General features: G+C 35.5%; 1 protein-coding gene across 1 annotated transcript in view; it reads right to left on the bottom strand.

Annotated features, from left to right (window-relative positions):
• Nucleotides 1-2797: 2797 nt before the first annotated feature.
• C4H10orf90 (chromosome 4 C10orf90 homolog) overlaps nucleotides 2798-22254 on the bottom strand; it is a 58945-nt gene continuing 39488 nt past the window's right edge. The window contains exons 5-7 of the mRNA XM_026704982.2: nucleotides 5548-5611; nucleotides 4380-4479; nucleotides 2798-3322 (exon numbers count right to left, since the gene is read on the bottom strand). Coding sequence (XP_026560767.2) covers nucleotides 3284-3322; nucleotides 4380-4479; nucleotides 5548-5611 — 203 coding nt within the window. The 3' untranslated portion in view covers nucleotides 2798-3283. The remainder of the gene's footprint in view (nucleotides 3323-4379; nucleotides 4480-5547; nucleotides 5612-22254) is intronic.

The following is a 22254-nucleotide window of genomic DNA, read 5'->3' as shown; positions in this document are numbered from 1 at the left end:
CCATTAAATCAAAGGCTAAACAAAGTCTTGTAATAAGATCATACAATATTTTTGAATCATACGGATCATGTCTCCAACTGTTATGTATAAACATTTTTATAGACAAGCAGTTCTATACATACAATATCCATAAAGGAATCACTATTAAAATACAATACAATAATGCAATAGTTGCAATTACAAATCAGTTTCTCATCTCACACTGTATTCTTCGTTGAGCTTGGAAAAATGTTATTAATACCACAATATAGATTATGAAAATTGGAACTTTGAAATAATACCATGTGAACAGGTATTCTGAAATTGCAGCTGAAACGATATTTAATTACTTACTGCCTAACCTTAGTTTTCCTAAAACAAAGATTAATTTCAAAAAATAAAAAATGCAGAAGTATTCAGAGACTTCATAAACATCCAGACATTTCCCCAAAAATGTCTTCTCTTCCACTCTTAATAGTATGAAGCAACAGAATAAGAGTTGAGTTAAATATTAAATACATATTTTAAAAATAGACACAGTAGCTCTTTTTCCTTCTTCATAACCTACATTCATATCTTACAATTGTTTCCTGCCAATGGTTTGCCTCAGGCTCCCTATTTACTATTTGCTAACAACTGTATTAGATGCTTTTTTTCAGATTTGCTATATATTTTATCTTCATTCTTCAAAAATTAGTGCGCATATATCTATGAATATAAAAGAAACAAGATTAATAAATTTTAAATGCCAAAATGCAGTTTTGAACAAATTCAAAACTTTCTTCCAAACACTATGTCATTTCTGATATCAGTAGAATAAATATAGCATGATTCTTTAGAATGGTTCAGGTCAAAGGTCAGGTTATAGTAGCATAAAAATATTCTGTGCCAAGGGTGTCAAACTCAATTTTATTGAGGGCTATATCAGAGTTGTGTTTGATCTTGGAGGGGCAGTGTGGGTGTGGCCAGTGTGGGTGTGGCCAACTTGATTTCACTTGTGTCAGTGCCTGTGGTGGCCTGGGAGCTCTGCCAGCAAAAATGGGCTCCCAAGCTCCGTTTTCAGCTGTGATGGCCTCCTGCAACCCTCTGCCAATGAAAACGGAGCTCAGGAGGGCTGTACACAGCCCTCCTGAGCTCTGTTTTCACTAGCAGATGCATCGTGGGCTAGTCCTTCGGTGTTACCAGGATGGCCCTGTGGGTCAGATCTAAGCACCTTGCAGGTTGGATCCAGCCCATGGGCCTTGAGTTTGACACCCCTCTTCTATGCCGAGGAAAGAGAATATAGCAACAGGCCCTTAAACAAAATTACTAGATATTATTTTTTTAAAGGATCAGACACAATTTTTTTAACATAAACATTGAAGTCACCCTACTGATCCCTAAAGTGGTAAATTCTTTACCCCAATTGAAGTAATTGAGTTCAGCTTTCTGATAAGGTTGAGCCCAGCATTTCTACATCAACTCTGGCAATCTATTATTTTTTAGGTCAGATCATGTTACTCAGATTTCTGCATCATTGTGTACAAAATGTCATATGTCTTTGTCTTTTTGCAATACCTGGCTTGTTCAGATGGTGTGTGTTTACAAGCACAGCATCATCAATGTAGAGTCGACCCCCCAAGTCTGTATGAACCAATTATGTAAGCATTACATTTAATTAGGTCAGTAGGAGAGAGGGATAGAGCACACTGAGCAAACACACTGAGGTGAGGGGAAGGTCTTCATTTGTTTTAATCCCAAACAAATCGTTGTTTAAAATTAAACTATTTAAACTATTTGTTTGAATGATTTTAACTGTCAGAAACTAAACCACAATCAGCTGTGTCAAGAATGAGAAGGTCATTAAAAAGATCAATACAAAGTTAACTCTTTCATTAATTTGCCTGTCCTTCAACAATATACTTACTTACTTACTTACTTACTTACTTACTTACTTACTTACTTACTTACTAGTGCCAGTCGGTCAGATTCTTTGAGGCAATTGGCTGGCTTGTTCCTTTGATATATCAATAGAAGAGAATACATGTAGGATTGAACTGTGAAGTCCTTGTGAAGTGCTCTCTGAGCTCAGTGGTTTTCTTGCAGATGTTTCATTAGACAGCTAAGCAATTACTAATGTCAATATCAATAACTTTCCTTCACCACCATCAGAAAGCATGTGTGGGTGGGTAAGGATGAGTTCTTTCTCCAAGCTTTGTGTAGCAAAGGCCTTCCTTCCTTCCTTCCTTCCTTCCTTCCTTCCTTCCTTCCTTCCTTCCTTCCTTCTTTTTTAGTAGCAATCAGGTATGGGACATATCCTTAAATCTGAAAAATGTATTATGTGTTGGTTATCTAACATTGGTGGAAAATGGAAGCTATTAAGGATGTTGTCCCAAAAGTGCTTTTTTAATAGGCAACTGGACTTTCAAGTTTTTCTTTGAAGACGTTTCACATCTCATCCAAGAGCTTCTTTAGTTCTGCCTTCAGAACTGATATTATGCTGATAGAAATGTATGAACATTATTTTGCATTTTAATAGTTTTGAGATTAATAAAATTAATGGAACTTCATCTGTTTTATTTATTTGAATAAACTTTAGCTTGCTTTATTACCGAACAAATAATAATTTGAAACATTTATGGAGCATACATTAGTTGTTTTGAATTGTGTAATCTTTCATGCTGACTGATCGAAATAACCAAGTTTTTAAATATATCACTTCTAATAAATATAGAACAAGGCAAAATTACATGGCTTAATAAATAATGTTTGATTATAATAACTAGATATTAAATGTTATTTTAAACTGGTATCCTATTCATTATATGAAACAGAAATATAGTTCATAGATTAAAATATTTGCTTATTATATTAGCCATTAATTTAAATTTTAAGTTCAAATAAATAGTCAGCCTTCCTATTATAGGTTTGTTTCTAACCATAATAACAACTATATTCATTTATTTTATTTAAAAGTTATAAACTTGATGCAGTATATAAATGGAATACATATATTAATGTTTATTGTAGGTAAGCTTAAATATCCTGCAGTCATAATTTAAAAGTTGTCTTTTGGTTTAAAATACAGAAAATAAATAATATGTTTACCTTAACAATTGCATAAAACCATTTTTAAAGCTGTTTCACTAAAAACTAATCCAGTAACTTTCCAGAATTACTTTTAAAAAAACCAAGCTATTTTCTTTGTCTATAAACAAATAAGGCTGCTTGTGATTAAAGGTCATTCTAGATTTATATGGCTTTTTAATTTTCAAAAACCCTGGAGTCCCAAGAAGAATGATGTGTTGCATTCAGGAATCTTTATTCATTCTGTATTTCTTTGAAGGAGTTGGTCCAATAATTGCTGAAGGAAAACAAACATAAAACAAACATAAAAGCTGTAATACTAAACATTTTAAGAACAAAGGATGAATAGAATAATAATATAAGCAATTATACATAAAATATAAAAATAATGATGCATGATATAATTACAGTGTAATAGACAATATTTATAACAATAGAAACCATATATTCTTATTACAAACCTTTTTCTTCATTGTGACAAGAACTTACTTTCTTTAGAGATATACAGATTTATGTTGTTCAGTAGTTCCTCAGAAATGAATTTTATAAATCTGGCTAATTGTCCATCTCTACAATTCTCACAAGCGGATCTAACAGAATTCTGTTACATATAGTTTTTGAGCCCGTTATTACATTTGAACATGTCCAGGGTAGGCTTCAAAAATGTTAGCAATGAGTTCTCTGCTTGGTCGCTGGGTGGGCATGGCCATGATGCGCATGGCCTAGTCGGCCTCCTGCACCATGGTGGGGGGGCATTTTTGCTCTCCCTGGGCTCCAGAGGCTTTCCTTGAGCCTCCAGGAGGGTGAAAACAGTCTCCCCAGGTTCTGGAAGCTCTCTGGAAGAAACGGACCATTTCCAACCTTTCCAAACTTCCGGGAGGCCTGTTTTTCAACCTCCCTGAGTCTCCGCGCACACCCTGCACTTACCTGCATCCAAAACGGGCTGCGTGGGGACTCCTGGGAGGGGAGGGGTGGGCAGGGCCAGACAGGAGTGGGATTTGGGAGTAGGATTTCTCCGAACCATGCAGAATCTTAGCTAGAGGATCTCCTAAATCCCTGCGAACCCCCAGCAGTCCACTCCTGAGGGTATGGGCAATAAGATCTCACACTTACGGGCAAAATATCATTATAATTTCATACTTATTTACACTCCCCATTGATGTTCAAAGCACAAATAGAGGAACATAAGATATGAAATTTCTGCTTTATTATGCTAAAGCTTTAGGTCAGCTATGAGGAAAAAAATAGAATGAGAACATTGATGATTCAGCTTCCTGTTTTGCTATATAAGAAGAAGGCGGATTGTATTTAACAATTGATTGGAAATCTTTTACCTTTTTAAATATTTCAACCCGCTTTCTGTTGCTCTGTATGATTATCCGTTTCTGTTTCTCTTCTTGTTTCTTCTTCACTTCAGGAAGATTGTTATAAATTCTGCAATAATTAAACATAATCAATCTAGAATGCAGCTCTCAAGTGGCTTTTGATACGATGCATTTCAAAATACGTTTTAATTGTGTTTCAATATATCTAATTTGCCACATGTTAAAACAGCATGGCAGGTAAAAACTGTTCAAAACAATAAGGCAAATAAGTAAATCTACATGTTTTAAAAATATTATATTCTATCATTTCAGTTACTTATGTTATTCTACTAGAACCATAATGTCCTCTATTATGGTTTATGTTAGGGTATCTACTCTAAATATGTCAGCAAATTCAGAATGTAATTACTGATTGTGAATTGTGCCTTTTCAATGACTTTTGGGGAGAATCAAATGTATATAATATATAAAGGCTCCATTTCTTCTCATTAATTTTTCTGAAAGATAAATCTCATGCATGCCTTATCTAAGAAGCATTTCTTGTACACCTCTTCTCTCCTTTCTACATTACAAAATGTAGACGTGCCAGAAACACACACCTGCCCAAGAAAGTATTGAGAAATTGGCTATTATCAAATCATATTTTACTCTGGGTGTGCTAGCTGGTGTTTGCACTTTGATAGGAGGTACCTAAAGGAATCACTTCAGCCAATGGCTAGGATGATCTCCCAGGCAGTCTAAGAACACAGCCAAGAACATTCTGATCCCCATCAGCTGCCCAACAAAAGGCAAAATAACATAGGTGTGACACACATTCAAATGAAACTAAGAAAATACAAAAGAAATCAACATAGAAAGAAATCAACATCAATAACATAGTGTGATACACATTCAAATGAAACTAAGAAAATACAAAAGAAATCAACATAGAAAGAAATCAACATCAATAACATAGTGTGATACACATTCAAATGAAACTAAGAAAATACAAAAGAAATCAACATTGTTTATTGCGATGTCCCATGATTACATTCAATATGCCATACAGGATGAATTTAATTTGCATCAAGCTATAAAGTGAATCAAACCAAACTTGAGGATTCACAATTGCTTATGAAGAAAGGCAAAGATGAAGGGAAAAGGATCACGTTCATGATGCCGTTTAGGGAGCTCCTACCTTTTTGATCGCATATGCATCTCCTTTTCTGAAATGTACCGTTCCTTTGGTTTGAACAGGTTATCTAATAATTAGAAACAAAAGTTACATTGTACTAGTAATATTAGCAAACTTCAATGAGACAAGTAGCTGTTTTTCTTTTTCTTTTAGCAGACAGCAAGAGCTACAATGGCACTTTTTTCTGATTCAGTATCACATAAAATTCAGATGCTTCTTTGAAGAGGGGAGTGGGGGTTATAGACAATACTCCCTCCTACTTACTCTTGCTTTGCTTCCCATTTCTTCTGACTCAAGTTTAGTTTTTCTAAGTAGACTGCTGCATTCAACCACTATTTTATACCAACATATATTTTACAATAGTATTATGCCTTGCAAAATTAGAATGATTAGGAATAGCAAGGTGTTTTAGTTTTATTTATCTATTTATATCCTGCCTTTATTATTTTTACAAATAACTCAGGGTAATGAACATAACTAACACACTTTCCTCCTCCTATTCTCACCACCACCTGTGAAGTGAGCTGGGATGAGAAAGAATGATTGATCCAAGATCACCCAGCTGTTTTTCATGGCTAAAGTAGGACTTGAACTCACAGTCTCTTGCTTTCTAGTCTGGGGCCTTAACTACCAGACCATATCGGCTCTCTGTATATCTCCATATAACAATATCTTGCAGGTGTTGTCTGAGAATTCTTAAAATCTTTGAATGGTAAGCACATTTGGGATTCTGACTACATTGTGGTGCTCCTGCAAAATGGCTATCATGCTGGGCATGAGAACTTGTAAAGCACAGATTTGCCAGAAGGCCAACTAGTAAGGATGCTGTTCAATGTGGCTTCAAGCTCCTCCTTGTCAGGTGTTTCCTATTGTCAAACACACAATCAAGGAAGCAAAGTTCATACAGATTTTCTTTAATGAGTTCTAATTCCAGAAGTTAGGTTTTAAAATACTGCTTCTGGAGGACTGAAATAGTTTAATCCAGTCCTCCTTGATTAAGGTGTTCTGAATCACATTTCTCTGAATGTTGCATGACGAATACCCATTTATTTGATAATTTGATTGCAGAACCCATCGGCTGATCATTTGTGTTTAACCCTAACCTCCCTCTTTTTCAGCCCCAAGTGCAATCTCACATATAAATCACACCACTTACTTCCAAACAAAGTACTAAAATGCATCTACCTGGAGATTCAAATACTATACATATGCATAGACACAGACATATCTAATTCAGTCAACTACCCACTTTACCTTTACCAATATTTTTAATTATGCAAAAGCATCTGTGGTCCCACACATCTTCTTCACTGTTCAACTTTCACAGAATATGTGTGTGAATATATGTGTGAATTATGTACGTGAATTGTGTGTGTGAATTATATGTGTGTGAATATATGTGTAAATTAGAGGTCTCCCTAATAATCAAGGTAGCATCCTGTGTTCACCTACTTAAAGCCCATTGAAGAAATTTTGGATGGTACCACTTTGCTACAATGCACGCATATTTCAGATTTGTTTGAAGTGTGTCTTCCTCTTATAAACAATCACATTTGTAAAGCTAGGTAAGCAGGAGGATACGGTAAGCCCCCCATTTTAAGAGATTCTCACTGTATCCAGAGACATTGGATAACTGTTGCACAATCTCCACTCTTCTCCTTTTTAGTGAAGATTGTTGAGAAGATGGTGAAGAACCTACTACCTAGTACCCTAAGGAAAGGAATTGTGTGCAATTTGGTCAATCAGGATTCATCACTTATTCTATTGTGAAGACTACTTTGGTTATACCAGTGGATGATCTTAGAATCTGGATGGTCTTTTGGGGGCATCTTTTAATCCCATTGATCATGGTATCCTTCTGGGCCAACTTTGGGAAATGGGGGAAAGGGACACTATTTTACAGTGACTCCATAGCTAGTTTTAGTGGTAAGAAAGGAGAGATTAATTTGGTTGGTGCTCTTTTATAGGGTGTCAAAGGGTTGATTTTGGCAGGAAAAGCAGCTGGTGATTCATCTGGTTTGGGGAAATATGATAGGCCAAGACACAGAGCTCCTGCTTCTGTATAGTAGTGTCATCCTTCTAGAAACAATTTCTACTGCAAATTGGATTATGCTTAATTTTAGCCACCTTCCCAAAAAGTAAAAGATTAAGCTCTTCCAAAGAGCAACCAGATCTTTTCTGGATTGTTTTTCCTGGTTTTTTTTTTATATCCTGGCCTCTATCTGATGCACTTGGATTGTATTGAACTGTGAATTCTTAAATGTTTGTATTTTTGTGAAACCCCTGAAAATCCTATGGGAATGGGATGGATTTCTTACACCATTCTTTTGCTTTCTAACACTAATGAAGCTAAGAAGTTTGGGGCTTTACAGCAATGACCCCAGGACTGTGGAATGATATTTCCTGTTTGAGGTATCAAATTCTAGCAAAACTTTTCCCCACATACACACCTAATTTTTTTTCCATTGAAACTACAGTAGAGGAAAGAAATCTGTACCACATCCAAGAAATGTATAGCTTACACGCTAATATTAAAATATATTTATCTTAAGTGTGACTCCTTTCCCTGTCTCTGAAATTCTGAGCTGACTCTTTGGCTTTGGAGAAATGCTCTGATGAATCTTTTGATCTCTAGATAACACAGGTACCATAGGACTGAAGTCTTAAAATCTAATGAAATCAATTTATTTCCAAGTTTTTGTATTTATACTGCCAGTTGCATTCTAATCCTAAATATACTTTTGGCTCAGAAAAACTCTGATGACAGATGTCTCAAAAGAGCAGAGACTCAATTGCTTGATGCTCTTTCAAAATAAGAGCCAGGGAGATAACTATTGGGACTTACTTCAAGCTATGTATAATTAGAATTGATCTGTTAATCTGTCAAATTGTTTTTGTTGCCTTCTTTTGAGACACCTTACTGACTTGAAATAATGCATGTTACAATTTGGCTTAGTATAGTATACCTGATAACTATTTTCCAGTGCTCTGGAACAAGATCTTCCCTATTCACATTCTGTTCCTATATTCTAAAGGTACTATGTGTATTTATAGATATTTATGGAGTTTCTTCAGGCAATTCATGAACCCAAGGTATGTGTCCTTTAGTATTTACTTAAAAGGAGAAGAACTCTTTTTAGTTTCAAAGTGATACCATTTACAAAGTCAATGTGCAACTATATATTGATGTAGCAAAACTGTTTCCCCTCTATTCTCTGATAAGTTTCTAAGCCCAATTTAAGATGTTGAGATTAGTTTATAATGGTCTTCACAGCTCTGCTCCTAAGAATTTACAGGACCTCCGTCTCCCAGCTCTACAGGCCCAAACTGTCAGATCTTTCAGGGAACAGCTGCTAGTGCTTTCTGGGAAGTGAGGAGAGCCAAGAAGTTCTGGATTTTAAGTGGAAGCTTTTGAATCCAGTCGAGGGATTCAAAATTGATGTCTAAACGAGGAAATGTTAGCAGGTCGAGGAATAGAATTGAATGAGCGCCCAAGTGGATGAATCTGATCTGCAGCACAAGGAAAACATTCCCAATTATTATATTTTGTGTAAATGGGGCAGTCTCAATATAATAGCAAAATAGAAACACTCTAAGAAGAAAAGATAATTCATAAGCCATAAAGCAAAACATGAAACGCTATTGCAGATGAACTGTCTTTTTTTCAAAGCCCCTTTCCTAAAGCGTTAAAAAATTTGGGAAGAGACAGAAAATTGGCTTCTTTTGCTAAAAAGAATGTATTCATAAGCTCTAAACAATTATTAATCCACTGAAGGGTGTCTCTGAATGTCTTCAAAACCAGCACAGAAGTAATTACTTGAAAACACTAAGGGAGACTGTCAATTTTCTTATTTCTAAGTCTTGTGAAAATATGGATTTCAGAAGCCCACTGTAACAAAAATCTATGAAATGCCAACAGAAACAAACAAATATTAGATGCAGAGATAGACATCAGCTTTACAATTCTCTAAGCTGTAACTTTTGGGGAAAAATAACTTGGGAAGGGAGAGGGAACTTACGTTAACATATAAAATAACAAAGATATATCTATATCTATATCTATCTATCTATCTATCTATCTATCTATCTATCTATCTATACACACACACATTATACAATTACTCATAGATTTTTTTTATATTAAGACCCCAGGACTGTTCATTATGTAAATTTAAAGTATTATAAATAGCTGGTATCTTTGTCACTAAAATAAATACATCATAGTTTTTGAGATTTAAATCGAGTTATTTCAACATCATTCTTATTCAGTTCATCACAGTGAGATCTCTAATTTATCCAGTATTGTACACAGCAGTAATTTGTCTTAATTAGTTTTATTGAAATGAAACATTAAAGTTATAGACAACATGAAGATTAATAAAAATGAGTTTTACATTGTTTGGCATAAGGTGGTTTGATGATAACACCAGCTATATAACATTCCTTTCTAAAAAAACAAATCCTGGCATCTCTTGCGTATAATACAACTACAGCTAATAAGCTTCTTAGGAGCAGAATATGTAAATAGGAACTCCATCAATAATTCACGAGGAATCTAATGCTCGGTCAAGATCCGATTTCACACATGAAACAGGTACAAAATAATCTTCACTGTTCTTTGTTTTGGTATCACAGCAACTCTAGAACTGCAGCTGAGACAGCATTACCATGAAAAATGCTCATCTGAATCCAGTTTATTCATGCTTAGAAAGAGCAGTCATCACCTTTAATGCAGTATCAAGAACACTTCAGTATATCCAGCGCAGGTTCACTTGCCAAGAAATCTCTAAAGGCTGACTATGTGCATTGATTTAGCATAATTATAAGGAGACAGTGGATAGCTTTTTAAAGAAATAGGCACATATTCTGTCCGGTCCAATAGATAGAGATGGTTTTAGATCGCGTAGTGCTTTTTCAACATTGTTTTCTGTAAAATCGATATGTATTAGATCATTGTAGTTTTCTGTGGTTCAGCTAGGAAATACTGGGCATGATCCATTGCTGTTTACAATTACTGAGCTGAAGAATGTGTTAAAGATTTTGGCTTTAAGGGTGTCGTTGTTGCAGTCTTTACCACTAGGTCCTATCAGGGGTGGGATGGACCTTGAGTCTTTTAGTTTGTTGTTTACAAAATTGTAAAAAGCACGGGTGGAATTGGTGCGTAGAAGGTTTTCCTCTTGTTTAATGTGATAATTGGTGCATTCAGTCTTTATCTGGTGGCATAAATTTTTGTATCGGCTTTTGAAGTTGGCAAAGTGACCAGATTTATTTTTCCACCAGAGTGATCTCTTTTTTGGATTGAAGTTTCCTTATTGTTATGGGTAATCTTTTTTTGTTTTGTTTTGGGAGTTGTTATTGGTACATATAGTTTGATGACTCTTTTGACTTCAAGTTAAAATATGTTGTAATGGTCTTCAACAGTATTGCATCCAGTGAATAGAGATTGCCAATCAAGGGATGAGAGATCATTGTCTATAAGATCATAGCTGCCTTTTTTGAAGTTACAATTGGGGATTACGTCATTGTGGTGATTTTTGTGTGGGCGTATGTTGAGACAAAAGTCAATCATATTGTGGTCACTGTTGGAAAAGGGTTCTTTAGCTTGTATTCCATAAATTAAATTCAAACTATTGCAGAAGATGAGATTGAGGCTGTTAAGTCTAGTATTGTTGGTTACTAGTTGTTCCAGTCCCAGATTTGTAACAGCATTGTAGAAGGTTGCATGTATGGGTTCAGTTGTACATTTGTTTAGGGTCCAGTTAATATGAGGTAGATTGAAGTCACCAAGAAAGATACGCTGTCTCTTCACCACTGCTGAGGAATAAAAGGGGACATTTCCCCCTTCACTTCAGGCAGCACAGTGTCTTAAACTGTCGGTCCTAACAATTGAAGAACTCAACCAAGCTGAAAGCAATGAAGGGGATGTGTGAAAACTGCTTTGTTAAGAGGAACAGCTTGCAGTCGAATTGAGACACACCATTTATCAATTTTAACCGTTTTCATATTGCCACTGAACTGTCATTTTTAATATGACAGAAGAGAAAATTATTAAATACATGACGTATGATCAAAGTAATTGTTTCATTAACATCATAATTAGATTTAAAGTACATTAAATTTAATTTTTGCCCTGTCTCTTATGGTTTATACAATACAGATAGTCCTCCATTTATGACTACAAATGGGATGAGAATTTCCATCATTATGTGATGTGACTATAAAGTGTAACATCATGTGATCATATTGCTTAGCAACAGGAATCCTGGCACTCCCCATTTCTGTTGTAATTCCAGATGCATGGATTGTTAAACTGGAAGTGGAGGGAGTCCCAGGTAAGAAGAGTGTGTGAGAGGGGAGGGAAAATGTTGTGGTGCAAGTTGGGGAGTGCTGCAGTGTGACACAAGCTCAAGGAGACCAGGAAAAAATGGTATGAGAACAGGCAAACTGTTTGGAGACAGGCAGATACCTCATTTTCATGATGCTTCAGAAAACCCCAGCAGCTTTCTAAAGGTCTTTAGAAGCATCTCAAGTGTGAGCACACTATTTGCAGAATACCTATGGATTCTCAGTCATCCAGGTCATGGTTGTCCCAAAGGTGCTTTTTTCAAGAGGCAATTGGACTTCCTGGTTTTTCTTTGAATATGTTTCGCTTCTCATCCAAGAAGCTTTTTCAGCTCTGACTGGATAGTGGGGAATGGGCTTCCAGTCAGAGCTGAAGAAGCTTCTTGGATGAGAAGTGAAACATATTCAAAGAAAAACCAGGAAGTCCAGCTGCCTCTTGAAAAAAGCACCTTTGGGAATATTTGCAAAATAGTGCACACAATTGGAGAATAGCATGACTGGCTTTGGCAAGAAACCCTGGAGCAGTCAGCAATTGCCTTGCATAGAGTCAGACCAGATGTACCTCAGCAGCAGGAGGAGGAAGGAGAAAGTGAAGGTCAGCTGGGCTTTGCAGGGCCTATGGTTTTGCAGAGTGGCCGGGCCAACTGGGGCTTTGTGCTGGGGTGGATGGTTGTGATGTAGGGCTTGTGGAATTATTTGTCAGTGGCAGTGGCAGCACTGAGGCTGAAGTAGAGGCCTGGGACCAGTGGCAGCTGGCTGAGAGTGCTGAATGCCCCAGGCCTCTACTTCAGTCCCAACTCTGCCACCAAGGAATGCTGCTGGGCTGGGCAACCAAAAGCACATAAATGGGGAGGGAAAGATTAGATTGCTGCGATGGAAGTTAAGAAGGAATTGAATCTTGTATTTTGTGTGTGTATGTGTGTGTATGTGTGTGTGTATATTTTCTGAGGTTTTCGCGGGTATTTGTATGTGGATCTTTGGTTATTTGGGTTTTCTCCCACGTAAAATTGGAAGCATCTAGGCGACGTTTCAATGAAGTCTCATTCATCATCTTCAGGCTTGTGTCTTCAGCTTTGTGCTTCTTGGAGTAAGCCTGATGATGGCAGATGAGATTCTGCCGAAACGTTGCTACAACTTTAAAAGCACAACTATAATGACATGGAAAATACCCGAACAAAGCTGAATACTATTCATATATATATATATATATATATACATACATACATACACACACACATACATACATATATATACACATACATACATACATACATACATACATACATAATACAGAAGCCTGATGATGGCAGATGAGATTCTGCTGAAACGTTGCTACAACTTTAAAAGCACAACTATAATGACGTGGGAAAATACCCGAACAAAGCTGAATACCATACATGTAAGTACCCGCAAAAACTTAAGAATATATATATATACATACATACATACATACACATATACATACATATACATACATACATACATACATACATACATACATACATACATACAAATACAAGATTCAATTCAATATTTATATTTAAGGAACATAGTGAAAAAATAGGACTGAAAATAAATATAAAAAAGATATATAGATATAATGACAATTGGTATAACAACCAGTTTAGAATTGATAATGTAGTGCTGTTACTATAGATAACTTCTGCCTTTTAGAATCAACCATCACAATAAAGGAACAAGTAGTCATGAAATATGCTGCAGACTAGCACTTGGTCGAGCAGCTATGAAAGCTTCAGAAAAGATATTCAGATTTATTTATTTGATTTCTGTAGCCATCCATCTCAGCAATGACTCTGGATGGCTCACAGTTCAGGTGCTGTGTGTCTATACTTTCAAAGAACTGTAACAGGGCAAGCAACAGTATTCTCAGGGACACATTATGGAAGTGAAAGTTTGACTTTGAAGAAGCAAGAAGTTTGGTATTAAAGAAGACTCTTGAGAAAACCATTGTCAGCCAAGAAAATAAATCAATGAATCAAGGGATCACAAAAAAAACCCAACAACACCCAGAATTCTCACTTGAGGCATAGATTTCAAGGCTCCAATTATCTTATGGACAGATTATGCAAATATCTAGGTTTCTAGAGAAAGCTCTAATGCTGGGAATGGTGGAAAGAAAGGAAAAAAAGAGAACAACAAGCAACCAAGTTGATGAACTCGGTTACAGCAATGTTGGGTGCACTGTTGAAAAAGGTTAGGGATGGATCGTCATGGAAAAAATTCAGAAATGGTACCAGATTAAAGACTATCGCCTATTCTGTCTTTCCAGATATAATGGTCTCTCAATTTAAATCTGTTTTTAATATTAGAAAAAAAATTATTAATAACATTACAGGGAAGCACATTTCAAAGGAACATAACAAACATTACATTCCTAATTGTAAGAGTTTTTTGATCTTGAACCAATTATGTAAGGAGCTATTAGGCTCTTCTTTTGTTGGTTATTTTCAAGCAAACACTGCGATAACAACTTGGAATCAGAAATATAGATTCCTATGCTATGTAAGGGGACTAGACTCAGTTTGTCTAAAATGACTCTTAAAACTACTATTTTATTCATTTTATCAGATATAAATTGATACACACACACACACACACACACATACACACACACACACACACACATATATATATATACATATATATATATATATATATAGTGACAAAGGTTCAATGCTGAAACTCTATAGGTTTGTTTTCATTTTTCAAAAACAAATGTTCACTGTATGCAGTGAGCCAATTTCTATCACATTATTATATCCTCTAAGATTTTGTTTTTCACATGTTTAAATAAACATCTAACTCCCTATGGATCAAGAAACTTGTAGAAAAGTCATTTTTTGGCCCTCTTATTATAGTTTTCCTAAGTTGTAATCAAAATTGATACAAGGAAAGGAATAGCTAGAGAATTCACATTATCTTTTATTCCTAAATGCTTGATCTCACCCTTGATTGAGTCTCACGTATTTGAACACAGCCTTCATCTTCCCAATCCACATTTTTACAACTAAAACTTTGCTACTAAGGTTTAAACTTTCTGCAGCAGTGTATTTGTTTCCAAGAGAACTCCGAGAGAAGAAGTGCTTTCAAGGTTATTTTTTTTTCTGCTCACTAGTAGAAGTCAAATCATGAAACCATTGGTTCTCATCTCCCAGCTGAGCAGCCAAACTGAATATAAAAAAGAATAACCTAAAGGAGTCTTTGGGAAGGAAAAAAAAACGACAAGGAAAAATATGTGTATGTTTTTTTAAATCACTCAAAATCTCTATTGTATTTAGGTCATGATTTGGCCTTTAAAAGTCAGGTTAAAAAATGGAAAAATGGAAAAGACAATAATGAAATAAGTTAAATTCATTAAGTTGCATCTGAAAGAATTCAGATTGTATGAACATGAGTCTCTTTACCTACATGAGAAAGTTTGATGAATAATATTAAGCTATAGTTTAATGTTATTTGCACAAGCAGAATATTTCTGAGTGAACTTCAAACTTGTTTTCTTTGTTTCTCCAGGAATCAGCTTTACTTTGCCTACTTTTGACGTTACACCACCAAAAGGAATCATATAATAAAATGAAGTGTAACTGCTAAAAAATAGCCACTACAAAGCATGAGTTTTGAAGATTAGAAAAGCATTATAAAATCTGATAGATTCTATTCTCTCTAGAATATTTTAAACCCACACAAATAAGATGATAACCATTGAAGTATGGGCAAAAGTTAATGCAAAGATATTTATCATTCAGGAGAGATGGCAGGCTATTGTTCTTTGGCTGAATAAAGATATTCACCGACAGAATATCTTCAGGAGAATTAGCTGTTCTTTTAAAAAGTTTTTCAAAATGTGGATTTGATGGCTTTGCAGTTAATTTGAGAACAATTCATTTTGTGACTACAATCAAACAACCGACTTGATGGGACCTGTATCATCCTGGGGTGCTCAGGCCTGCTGGCAAAACCATGCCTTCAGAATCTTTCCAGAGGGTATCAAGGTGAGGGTCAATCTTATCTCTGTGGGGATGATGCTCCACAGGGAGAGAGCCACCAGAAAAGGCCCTTCTTCTTGGTCCCACTAGATGGACCTCCTTAAGAGAGGGACTCATAACTTACACTGCCTTCTCATTCAGAAGGAGGAGGATCAGATAGATGCAACTGAGAAAGGACGGCCCTTCAAATAACCTGGCCCCATTCATATATAAGGATGGAGTCTCGTGGATAAAATCTATCCATGTAGTTGCTAAAAGTTGAACACAACTTGATGGCACATAAGTAATCAATCAACCAACTAATCAATAGAGACTGAATCCTAAAATATATTTACATTTTCTCTAGAGAACCTTTAGGGAGAAAGGCAAGGACAACGCTGAAAATTCCTATGACAATTTTTCCCCTTAAGAACCAAGCCATTATTCCTTGCACCGTTTTCTTTTACGCTCTGCCTACAATGGTAAGCAAGATAAACAATAACATTTTTCCCAATTAAGCTCTCAATATTTTGAAGATTAGTTGATTGCTGGAATAAAGGGGACAAAGAAGTGACTTTCCCAGTACTGTATCTGCCTTTGCTTAAGTTAGCAACAGACTCTTTGAAACAGAAGGTGAATCATCTCTAGAATTCTGTCAATTTGTAACTATAGCAGGGGCACCTTGAAACTCTTTCCTGTAGGGATTTCTCCTGCCACATTCTATCAGCAGAGAAATAAAGATTCAGTGACTACTCCTCTCTTTTCTGCTGAATTACAAATGAACAAGGATTTACTGAAGCTACAAAGTCAAGCACAGCAAAATAGATTTTCTTAAAAAAAAAATATTTTAAGTAAACTTTATTTACAAGAATTAAAAACACTAATTTAAAAAATACAAAAACAATAGTGTAAATAACACATACCTCTTTACATTCGGTATCAAAATTGATAAGTCCTAATAGTCAGTACTAACTGATATTTATCACATTTTCATTTACTATCACATCTTGATCACTAAATAACTCACAATACTCTACTAATCTTCTCATTGGTTTATAACTATTATTTAATTAATAATACATTCATATTATTTAAATAAAAAGGTATAGTAAATATATAATGATAATAATGTAAAAGAAAAGAGGATTTAAAAGCTTTGTTATTCTTATACATTTCACATATACAGCTGAATATAATTTGTTTCTTGGGTTCATTTACATGTTTTGCCCTTGTAATCTACCCAATTGTACCATTTATCCCATATCCTGTAGTAATCTGTATCCTCCTTCCCATTGATTTTGAGCATGAGCCTCTCCAACTGGGCACACTCATATGTTTTTTGAATAGCAACATGTAATGGTGGTACATTTCATTTCTTCCAATATTGTGCTAATGAAAACTGTGCCACTGTACCACATGGATGATCGGATATCTTACTTTAGAGGTGTAATCCCCTTTGATCATTCCCAAGAGGAACAATTCCGGTTTCCACTCCAGCCCACGCTCTATGATTTCTTCTATCCACTCTTTTATTTTTAACCAATATTTCTTTGTCTCAGGACAAGTCCACCATAAATGAAAATAAGTACCAAATTTCCCTTTGCATTTCCAACAATATGGGTTTGCTGTCGGAAATATTTTGGCCAATCTAGAGGGTGCCAGATGTCATCTATACATCATTTTATATAGATTCTCCTTATGTGCTACTGATTTAGTTAATACGAGATATTTTTTTTTGCCAAATGTCTTCTCAGTCGTCCAGATCTATACTATAACCAAAAAATTTTACCAAGCTAACATAGGTCCTTTCACAATTCTCTCAGCCATTTCATGTTCTAATAAATAATTATATAGTTTAGAGATCAACCCTTTCTCAGGACTTGAAAGTATTTTGTCTAAATGCGTTATCTTTTACCTCAATTCCATATTCCTTTATGTCTTTATTATATCTCAATTTTACTTGAAAATATGACCAATTATCAATGACTATCCCTTGTGCTTCTAGTTCCTGTATCATTTTAATTCTTCCCTCTTTATCTAATATTTGATGATACTTACGTTTTTTTACTGATATCCATCGTGTTTAAATGAAACATTGCCTCCATCATTGAAAACCACCTTGGAATTTTAGTATAAAGTTTTCTTTTTAATATCAGCCCAAATTTTAAGACTTTTGGACTTCTTTACTGTCTAGTAAAATATAGATTGTTTTTGCTATTCAGATTCCACAAAAATGTGTGCCAACCTAATTGTAAGTCGTGACCCTCCAATTTTAAAATTCTATTATTCCTCAGATTAATCCAATCTGTTATCCACACTAATGCCACCGCTTTATAATAGATCTCCCAGACAGGGAGTCCAAATCCACCTCTGCTTTTGTTATCTTGTGAATATTTTTTTTATTCTTGTTTTTTTTCTTGCTCAAAAAAATTTCATCACAATTTTATCTAATTCTTTGAAAAAAAAATTATCCAATAGTATTGGAATTGTTTGAAACAAATATAATATTTTAGATAAAACATTCATCTTGATTGTTGCTATTCTGCCTAATAATGATATTTGCATCATATTCCAATTTTCCAAATCCTTTTCGATCTGTTTCAGTAATTTGGTATAGTTGTCCTCCTGCAGGTTTAATGTTCTAGCTCTTAACCATATGCCTAAGTATTTGATCTTATTTACAATTTGTAATCCCATCTTTTCTTCCAATTTTTTTTGTTTACTATTTGTTAAATTTTTAACTAGCATTTTAGTTTTTTCCATATTAATTTTTAATCCTGCTAATTTACTGAATTTATCTAAGCAAAATAGATTTTCTTTCCTTTTAAGGTAAGAAGTGATGGTTTTTTGCATTAAAAATATTTCCAAATTGTGTCATTTACTCTTCTTTTCTCAAAAGTAAGGTTTTTTTTCAATGACAGATTATTTATCTTCTGGAGAATGAGAAAAATTATATCAAGCGGCCTTCAAGTACCTTAAGGATTGTACACAGAAGAAGGAATAGACATATTCTCTATTCTCCAGAAAGCATAATCAGAACCAATGGGTTAAAACTATCAGGAAGCAAGTAAACACAACAGGTCACTAGAATATCTAGATTGTATGCACTGCCAGCCAGCAGAACAAGCTGCCACATGATGTAGTGAGTTCTTCATAAAAGATCTTCAAACAGAGGTTGGTCAGCTGGCAAAGGAATGTTAATAATGCACTGAAAAGAGGTTTCAACTGGATCACTGGTCGCCAACCAGTGGGCCACCAAGCCGTGGTGGTCCGTGAGACAATTTTGGTGGTCCACAGAGAAACGTCACCCCCAGAGCACCACCCAAAGCAATTAATCCAGGCTGCACAGGAGCACAAGTCTGCACTGCCCATATGGCCCGTGGGAACCCTCCCCACCCATTCACTCCTTACCTGGAAAACTTGCCTGCTAAATTGCTATTTTTCCTTTTTTTTCCTAACCATCATCTGCTCAGCTGTGCCGGGAGATTTAGATTAGCTAGAAAGCAGGAAACTATTGGATTTCTTGCTTTCTAGCTAATCTTTAGATCTTTGGCTCTGCTTTTAAGCAGAGCCAAACCTTCCTTAGGACTGAAGCTTCTATTATTCAGTGCAGGTAGCTGATGGCAGAAAGATAGATCTCTGAATGAATCAGTGATTCTGTGAACAACTCAATCTGCCTGCCTGCTTTGCCTGATTTGGGGTAAAAGTTGTTCTTTTATATAAAAAATTCAATATTTACAGAAATATTTATAATATTTACATACAAGCCATGGCCAGCCAGTCACATGGCCACCAAGCCACACCCACAAATTAGGCCATGCCCACAGAACCGGTTGTTAAGAAATTTGAATCCCATCCTTGCCTATGTCTCTCTCTCTCTCTCTCTCTCTCTCTCTCTCTCTCTCTGTATGTCTGTATCTCTCTCTCCCACCAATGTCAGCAAGCCACCGTCAGTCAAAATTCATATTAGTGGACTCCAGGATTTAAAATTATGAGTTTGGTGGTCCCTGATGTCCAAAAGGTTGGTGACCCCTGAACTAGATGACCTCTATAGTGCCTTTCAACTCTAGGAAAATTGTCTGCACCTGTATTTAAACCTGTAGGCAGTATTCTTGTCCAGGCCATCAAGAACCACAATGGAGCAGTTGAATTGGATTGGATTGGATTGGATTAGGGAGACCTCAGAATTTTTCCCTCTGGTATGAAACTGCATGAATGTTTTGGTCCCAATCATGATTCTTCAGCCCAGTATGCTCCACATGTTTGTTAAAGCAGGAGTGCTGGGTGCTCTGTCTTGCATTTCAGTCAAGGCAGAATTGCAATAAACCAACTAAAGTTTAAATATAAATATAGAAAAGGTCTTAACACTTTCTCATTGGGTCTTACAATTCAGCAGTTAAGATTTATGTGTATATTGTGTTTATAAAAGAAATTTTATAAATGAAGATATATTTTACAAATATATTTGATTAAGGGAACTAAATGTACAGCTCAAAAACTTTGAATATAAATAAATAACTTTGTTGTGTATTTATAACTTTGAGTTGAGTTTGGGTGATCTTGAAAAACTAAGCAATTTTAAACCTTGTCAGGAGTTGCAAATATCAGAGGCCCAAACTACAGTGAAAAGAGATCAATGGCTAGCCAATGCCATATTGATGCCAAGAAAACTACGAGGATATGTTCATGTAATCATCAAAGTTATGTGTAAATAAATGGAGACTTTACCTCTTGATTCCTTATTCCTTATAAAAAGGTCAGCTTGCTATCATTTCAAGACCGTAGTTGACAAGGGGCTTTTAAATGTAACAGAACAACCCTTCCTAGCAGCTGCTTGGAATTTATTTCCAAATAATTAAACAAGCACACTCAACAAAAGCTGAAAATGCGGGGGGGGGAGACTGGAAGATGCTTCTCATGTATTTATATATGTTTTCTATGAAATGTGATAGGGGTGTCTGTGGCTCCAGAACCTGAAATACCTCATGGACTGTGGCACTGACTGAATTAGATTTTGGAGTATTCTGTTACTGGCTAGCTGGGTGTGATCATTGGTTGGTTTATGTTGTTCCCTGAACACTCTGTGTTTTGCAGACAGAAGAAGTGAAAATTGGATTGAAATTGCTTTATGAAGAACTGGTTGGTGAAAACTATGTAATGTGGAAGAACATTGAATTGAACTGACCTCATTACGCTGAAAGCAAATTCAACTCCTATTTTCCTTAACTTTTTTTTCCATTTCAGCAGTCTAGTTCAGTGGGAAAAGTTAAAACATTGCCGCTACTGCTAGAATGATTGGGAATTCAAGAGATTCAGAATCATCTTTTGTTCATTTCTTCCTTTAGACATCCTGTCTCCATGCATTCAAACAATTCTGTGTTTTAACCTCCGCATCGCACTGTGCAAACCCAGACATTGCACAAAGCTTTCTTTTGTTAGGTTTAGAGGTAGGGTTATACTCCTTAATGAGTTTCATTTCTTACTTTGTATAAACTTTAGTTTCAGAAATCAAGAGCACTGTAAACAGACTAAAAGGCACAAAGACAATCTAACGGAATATATACATACAAAGATAATCTAACCAAGCATATACCAATCCTTCATAAGGCAATTTGAATCTAACCAAATATGTAAGCCAGAAAATGTATTTTGCAAAAGATATTTCCTTTAAAATTACTGAAATTATATTATGGAATAATATTATCATTATAGAGCAGGGGTGTAAAATTCATGGCATCATGTTGTCATCATGTGATGTATTGCTACTTTCCACCCCTTCACTAAACTGGGGGGAGGGAGGCAGCACATGACGCATCTGGTCCATGGGCTGCGAGTTTGACACCCCTGTTATAGAGGAACAAATATCCTATTCTTCAAGTCTTAGGATTCCATTCCATATTGGTTCGAAAATCACATAGAGGACTCCCAATTTTTCTAGGAATGTAGCACAATTTGTTAAATTACTATTATTTGAGTTACAGAAAGTCATCTCTTATGCCTACAACTATAGTTCAAGGAAACATTAACCAAAAAATGTGTTCTGTCTGATCTTATGCTTAAACCTAAATTACATGGCCTTGCTTCCACGCAGCTGAATCCCACACTGCATTTATGAATGGGCTGGGAGGGTCAGTCAACTGACATGATTGGTTTTTAAACTAATTAATCTGACAAGATTAATTTTACACAAATAAATCTGAGAGATTAATTCATACATTAATGTTGCCCTTTCCTGCCTGAACAGATTTCTTCTGACAGATATTATTAGTGAAGCAAGAAATAGTTTACTGATGCTTTTTAAACTATATGGAAGATGGTACCATGATTTAAATATTTCCTTTATGATATAGTCTAGGACTATGCAGAATCATTTTTAATTTAAAAG

The sequence above is a fragment of the Pseudonaja textilis genome, chromosome 4 (genome assembly GCF_049901715.1).
Source record: "Pseudonaja textilis isolate UNSWEBS1 chromosome 4, rPseTex1.2, whole genome shotgun sequence".
Classification (NCBI taxonomy): Eukaryota; Metazoa; Chordata; class Lepidosauria; order Squamata; family Elapidae; genus Pseudonaja; species Pseudonaja textilis.
The sequence above is the reverse complement of the archived record's forward strand: the minus strand, read 5'-3'. Positions and strand labels throughout refer to the sequence as shown.